Below are 7,500 nucleotides of genomic sequence, written 5' to 3'. Positions count from 1 at the left end.
GGATCACTCTACTTTGAAAACTACTGATTTACTTCTAGACCATTTAATTTCACCTCAATTCTACCGTGATCTATTCTATGCATACGGGTGGGAAGAGTTCAGAGAAAGGCAGCGTACTGTGGATGACAAACAAGGATGCACATGCAAAGTGTGAAGAGTGAGACACTTCACAGAAGACAGGAGAAATAAGGGAACCAAGAACTATAACTATAAAGATAACAATAACTACAATTATATCATTCACCATTGTCTTTGTTATAGTTTTTCTGCTACTTGATTTTGCTTGTATCTCACTCCCTCTCTGTCTCTCCTTCTCTCTCTCTCTCCTCTCTCTCTTCCCCCCCGCCCCAACACGGTTGAGGCAGACGGCCGCCCACCCTAGATCCTGAGTCTGCCTGATGTTTCTTCTAGTTAAGGGGGAGTTTTTTGTTGCCACTGTTCTTGCTCAGGGTGGGACAATGTTGGGTCTATATGTAAAGTGTCTTGAGACGACTTGTTGTGATTTGGCACTATATTAAAAATGTAAATGATTTGAATTTAATTGAATTGTGTGGGCTATATAGTTATCGTGCTTGGTGTGAATGGCACTTTAGACTTGAAAAGTCCAAAACAGAGAGCGAAGGGGCAGGTTGTTTGTGCAGGGCTGCAAGCCGGCTGTCTCCAGCCTGTCTCCCTCGCCTCCCACACACACAACCTTTCACCCTTGACCTGACCTGGCTGGTCTCAGCGGGCGGCCACACCGGATACACTCTGCATGTCAAACACACCCGGCCTCATGCCCGCCCGCCCGCCCGCACACACATACGCCCTCACACACACACACACACCCCCGCACGCAAGCGCAGAAATACAAACATGTTTGATTTAGACTAGAGGGTTTGAAGGATAGCGGGAAGAACAGGGAGATGAGGGAGGGAATACCACAGTGGTTAGTTCAGATGGATGGGGGAGGGGGGGGGCAGTGCACAGATTAACAGAGGAGAGAGGGAGACCTTACACTTACACAGTCAGGATGGAGGAGAGAAGACTCGTACTGCAGACAAACCCTCTGTGGCAACATCACATCATCCTGAAACACACACGCACGCACACACACCAATATGACTTCAAACTAATATCACGATTATTTCAAACTTTTGCCTTGATTACGATTAATGAACGATAAAAAAAGGAAAATAGCTGTGTGTGTGTGTGTGTGTGTGTGTGTGTGTGCATGGTGAGGAGCTGCTGCTGTAGAAAGAATCTGACTAATAGGTTTTGGATGGTGAGCTGCTGGTTTGGTCTCCTATCATATCCATTTATGTGCTGCATGAGTGTACTGTTCACACATCTACTGTACTGTGCCATATTTCAACAAAGACATTGATACATGCATACAATGTGTATGGATCATGTGCATATGCCCACACAAGCACCCATGCGCACATTCACCCACAACATATTACTACATACAACCATGCACAAACTCACACATTGAAAAACCATATGCAGCCATAAATTCTGGTCCCTTAGCTTGTTAGTCATATACTCTGACAGACCTGTCAAATAGTCAGTAGGCTGCTGAAGTCACCTGGTGTGTGTGTGTGTGTGTGTGTGTGTGTGTGTGTGTGTGTGTGTGTGTGTGTGTGTGTGTGTGTGTGTGTGTGTGTGTGTGTGTGTGTGTGTGTGTGTGTGTGTGTGTGTGCGTGTGTGTGTGCGCGTGCGCGTGTGTGTTGGGCAGAACACTACGCTCTAGTTATTTTTGACACATTCACTGTATGTTTTATGAAAGACACCTGGGCAGAGAAGTGAAGCATGTTAAACACACACACACACACACACACACACACACACACACACACACACACACACACACACACACACACACACACACACACACACACACACACACACACACACACACACACACACACACACACACACACACACACACACACACACACACACACACACACACACACACACACACGCTTACCGCGTCCTGAAAGCAAAGGTATCGTCCACAACTCTGACTTATGGCCATGTTTTTAGCAGAACCCACTGAAAGACAGAACACAACAGAACAGATCAGAGTGTGTGGGGGTGTGGGTGTGGGAGTGGGTGTGGGTGTGTCTGTGTGTGTGTGTGTGTGTGTGTGTGTGTGTGTGTGTGTGTGTGTGTGTGTGTGTGTGTGTGTGTGTGTGTGTGTGTGTGTGTGTGTGTGTGTGTGTGTGTGTGTGTGTGTGCGTGCGTGCGTGCGCGTGCGTGCGTGCGTGCGTGCGTGTGTGTGTACATATGCACATGTGTGTCTTAGTGTTGTGCTTCTTTCACACAGTGAACACAGTGCTCTCCATTTGGCACAAAGGAAAGCGTACAATGGGACCCGCTCAAAAAAGAGATGGTACATCTCAAGGGGTTTATCCCAATAATTAAATCTGACCAACATCAATGCACGGTTCCTCCTTTTCTCCACACTTCCCTCCTGGTTCACTTCTCATTTAAATTGAGCTGGCAGGGATTTCATAATAGCACACACAGCACAAAAATGCAACTTTGGGCGCCGAGGTCCGCAACATGCTGCACCAAGCTCTGTGCACTACGGTACGTCTGTTCCTTAGGACAGTGTTTATCAACCCTGGCAAACGTCCCAATTTTGGGCCGGGGCTACTGCTGAGGTGTGCCGCGCCGTTTGAAGAATGTTTGAATTTTTTTTTTTTTTTTTTTTTTAAACAATAATAATAATCAGGCATGCAAACAGCCCCGAGGTGAAAAGGGTGACAAAATGCTGTTTTTTTTTCGGGTCAGGTGTCACATTATTGCCCTATTTGGATTCAAAACGGCTAGTGGAAGCTGAAAAGCTACAAGTTTGCATGTCTGAATAATGCAAAAACAGAAATATTTGTTGGCATTTGCTTTTTTTCTCCCCCATATATTTTCATGATAAAAAAGTGCGTATCGTATCGTATCGAAATCGTATCGAAGTTGTGTGCCCAATATCGTATCGTATCGGCACACCCCTAGTGTGTGTATATAGATATACCGTATATATATATATATATATATAATTATATATATATATATATATACCGTATATCTAGGTGTGCCCTGGGATTTTTTGGCTATGCCAGGTGTGCCTTGGCACAAAAAAGGTTGATAGACACTGCCTTAGGAGATCATTGTCACTAAAGAAGCCCTGATGGGAGAAATGTCTAGATATATCAGATTACACAGTATGCTACACTAGTCAACACACCTCCAACAAGACAGAATAACAGTAAGTGCACAGGGTCTCCACTTCTACTATGAAATATATATTATCAAGAGTCAAAACATATGATAGCAAATTAGATGTTATTATTATTATATCAAAAGATTTAACAGCTTGCAATAAGTCATTTATAACAATTATTATCATAATTTATCATATGCTGCTCATGACAAATTAGCTACCAATCGGTTTCTCTGATTGTATAGAATGACAGAATCTACTGTAAGCTACTGGTTAAACATTGATAAAGATTAAGGGTTAAGTGTCTTGCTCAGGGACACCTTGACACTTTGCCGGGGCCGGGAATCGAACCTGGCCACCCATATGTTGAAGATGTTGATGCATACTTCCACAGTCTGGTGGATTCTTTCATCCATTGTTAGAGATACTCTACTTACTTTATGGAGCCCCTGGGTCTTTTTGTGTTATCCTTTTAGGATAACCTTTGACTGAACTACAGTACCTGTACTGTTAGCAAACCTACCAATAAAGTATTCAATCAATCAATCAATCAAAACCCTATCATTCATTGTGGGTTTGCGTATTGGGCCATTGCATTGCTTGTGTTTAGCAGGATGGGAGCATAGCATACTTTGTGGTGGCACTAGATCACTGGTCAAACAACGGTAGACCACTAACCTCCTCGTGGTTGAGCAGAGGTATGGCCTGAGATCACCATGGAGATGCTTCTCTTCTCCAGCCTCTCCCGCCAGGCCTCCAACATATGCCTTGAGTCATCCTGAGTCACACAGTCACACACACACACACACACACACACACACACACACACACACACACACACACACACACACACACACACACACACACACACACACACACACACACACACACACACACACACACACACACACACACACACACACACACACACACACACACAGATGGATGCACATACATTAACACACAAACTGCCAACGTCTCTTTATGATCAGACCTGATAGCAGAGCTCTTCATGGGCCCCCCAAGACCCGCACGGGTCGGAGCCGTGTTTTATCATAATCACTCGGGCCGGGTCGGAATCGGCGCTATACTTATTATGTGTAATACCCGCAAGTGGATCCAAGAAGACCCTTAGTATGCCTACTGTGTGTGTGTGCGGCTGCACAAATCAGGAGAGCACCGCAATGAAGTGCTGTTTAACTCCTGCGTGATGTTTTAGACAGACCTAGGATCAGGTTAGTGTAGCAGCGACATGAATGGCTGTGTATCTTGCGTTATGTTTTAGGCTGGTTTAAGATCAGATTAGCCTACTGCAGCGCCAAAAAAAAGTTGGTGGTGCGCACCACCATACTGCAAGGCAAGCCAGCTGCCAGGCTGAATTGAAAACACTGCTGTGCAAATCATGGATTCCTCTGACGAGGCGAAAGCAAAGCTTTGATCATAAAATGGACATTGGTCATTCTGCAATTAATTCATAAAGTCCACATATATTTACAAGAAAACCTTTTGTCACGCATTTTAATTTAATAACTGCGCACATTTATTTATTTTTGTAGTTTCATATGCGCTTTTTTGAAAGGGTGTCTGGGTCGGATCTGTCTCGGAATCTCGGAAATAATCGGGTTTCGGAACAAATTTCATCGGTCCAATTAGGGTCTGGGACCGTAAAAAAAAACGGCTCGGAATCAGACGAAATTGTCACGGGTCCATCCGGGTTTGGTTTTGTTATTTGAAAACAATCTCGGAACGGCTCGGAATCGGATCATATTTCACATTTCCATTTCGGTTCCGGTCCGTTTTTTTAAGAAACATAAGGGCATAATTCAAAACACAAATAAACAATTGCACCACACACAAACGAACGCACGCATACACACACTTACAGTGCTGGCATCGTCATAGACAGACAGCTCCATGGAACCAGTGAAGTCTTGCTGTACAATGGCCTGCAGACAGTCAGTCAGCCAGCAGGATGCATTGTGCACTGGCATGATGATGGACTGTTGACAGACCACATGATAACATGTCAATGCAAAGACAACCAGCCATAAGGACATCTACTATAAATGAACATGCCTTCGAGGAATTCTCAATGACAACATACATAAGATACGATAATAAGACACACATTGTTGATTAATAGGCTACACAGTGGTGGACAGTAATGTACATCCACAGTGATGGAAGAAGTACTCAAATGTTTTACTCAAATAAAAGTATCAATACCCTATTTGCAGAAATAGTCTGTTACAAGTAAAAGTTCGGTATAAAATATTTACTTGAGTAAAAGTAAAAAATTATTGGCATTAAAATGTACTTAAAGTACCAAAAGTAAAATTACTCAATATGCAGAAGGTCCCATTTCACACGTTTTAAAATGTCTAAAAATCCTTTGAAAATAGCCGATCTACAAGTGAGCTTGTAGATCGGCTATTTTCAAATTGCAAAAAGTATACATATGGGTCTGAAGTGGTTTTGTAATAATAATCAAAGTCTACAAAGTAATTAGTAGCAAATTCAGTTCTCAAATAATTATAGTGGAGTAAAAAGTACAATATTTGCCTCTGAGATGTAGTGGAGTAGAAGTAAAAGTATTGAAAATTGGAAATATTCCAGTAAAGTAAAAAAATACATCAAAATTGTACTAAAGTACAGTACTTGAGTAAATGTACTTGTTACTTTCCACCACTGGTCAGTGGTCACGTACCACGTCAACTAGAGCCCTCCCCTCTCGCGTCCCTGCACATTGCTCCATGCAGAGACGCTTGGCTGGATTAACATCTATGTCTTGAACTTGTCCTCCTTCAGAACGCTCAGATGAACCGGTACTCATCATGGGTATGAATACTACCAAAACGCTCGCCCCAGATCACAGTCGCAACGTAACCTCAGTAAGCTATGCCTAAACCTAACCGTATCGTATTCCCAAACGTAACCTAATTAAACTAAGCCTAAACCTAACCTTATTCCTAGACGTAACCTCAGTAAAACTATGCCAAACCGTAAACTTATTTCTAAGCTTATTCTCAGCAAAACAAATACAAGAATATAAGAACCGCTGGTCCGCGAAAACAATGGGGGCGAGCGCGTTTTGGGGCGAGCCTTCTGGTTACCATCTGGATCAGTCGCTAAAACGCCTCGTTGATATAGGGTGAAATTCATTAACTGAACTGCATGGTAGAACGTCAAAACAAGGACCGTGATTTTCATAACCATTTACGCTATGGTGTGTGGAGCGTGGAACCTTGAAGACGAATTGGTATGTTTTATTTATAATACTGAACTATTTCAGGGAAACGCGACTTCAACACTCGCCTTGTGGAAGACAACTTCTGCACTACTTCCGCAAACACTGAAGTTCAGTCGCTGATTGGCGGGCGAAAAACACGGACAAGGTCTCGATTTGTCGGAGCTTGCCGTCAATCACTTTAGATGTTGACGTATATTCTGTCCCGCCCACTAACTGTGCATACTGCATATAGCCTGGCTCCACCCCCTGAATCCTTGAATAATGGAGTGAAACGAAATGAAAATTCAGGCTGAGTGTCAGGCTATACTGCATATGCTTCACGAAGCACAAAACACAATAATATGAATTTGAATAAGATAAGCTAAGATTTAAAAACTGTAGGAAAGAAACAAAGAAACCCCCCCCTGACAAATAGAAAGAGGGACATTGTCATCACTTTTGCATGCTGTGCTGGTGAGAGAATCACCATTTACTACAAAAATGATGTTAATGTTGAACTATACGTAAATACAAACATATAATAATAATGATGATAATTAGTTTAAATAATAATAATAATTATTATTATTATGTTTATTATAGACAAGAAAAGCAAAAAATACAAAATATGAATTAAGTCCAATAAACAAGGAGATATTATGGTATGTAGACCATTAGATAGAGAAAACATCTTCTTGTGAGGCCATCCATCTGTACTACATTAAGTGTAAAAAAGAAAATGGTGGAGGGATTGGAAAGACAAAGGTGGGCAGTGCATAATGGTTTATTATGGTTATAATGATTTATAATGCACATACAGTAAACGCACACACACACACACACACACACACACACACACACACACACACACACACACACACACACACACACACACACACACACACACACACACACACACACACACACACACAAATGCACGAACTGTATACACACACGCACGCATGCGCGCACACACTTGTTCCACTTTATGTTGAAGACCTGTGAATAACAACTTTTATGACACTAGAAAAATGAACATGTCATTTCCATCTTTGTGCACCTT

At 42.5% G+C, this 7,500-nt stretch overlaps 1 protein-coding gene across 2 annotated transcripts in view; it reads right to left on the bottom strand.

Annotated features, from left to right (window-relative positions):
- b3gntl1 (UDP-GlcNAc:betaGal beta-1,3-N-acetylglucosaminyltransferase-like 1) overlaps nucleotides 1-6,518 on the bottom strand; it is a 19,621-nt gene extending 13,103 nt beyond the window's left edge. For both annotated transcript variants that reach the window (XM_080455333.1, XM_080455334.1), the window contains exons 1-5: nucleotides 5,916-6,518; nucleotides 5,092-5,208; nucleotides 3,887-3,986; nucleotides 1,976-2,040; nucleotides 1,004-1,069 (exon numbers count right to left, since the gene is read on the bottom strand). In XM_080455333.1, coding sequence (XP_080311459.1) covers nucleotides 1,004-1,069; nucleotides 1,976-2,040; nucleotides 3,887-3,986; nucleotides 5,092-5,208; nucleotides 5,916-6,044 — 477 coding nt within the window. In that variant the 5' untranslated portion in view covers nucleotides 6,045-6,518. The remainder of the gene's footprint in view (nucleotides 1-1,003; nucleotides 1,070-1,975; nucleotides 2,041-3,886; nucleotides 3,987-5,091; nucleotides 5,209-5,915) is intronic.
- Nucleotides 6,519-7,500: the final 982 nt, after the last annotated feature.

This window comes from Gymnoscopelus braueri (assembly GCF_963280865.1).
Source record: "Gymnoscopelus braueri genome assembly, chromosome: 2".
In the NCBI taxonomy this organism is placed as follows: Eukaryota; Metazoa; Chordata; class Actinopteri; order Myctophiformes; family Myctophidae; genus Gymnoscopelus; species Gymnoscopelus braueri.
The sequence above is the reverse complement of the archived record's forward strand: the minus strand, read 5'-3'. Positions and strand labels throughout refer to the sequence as shown.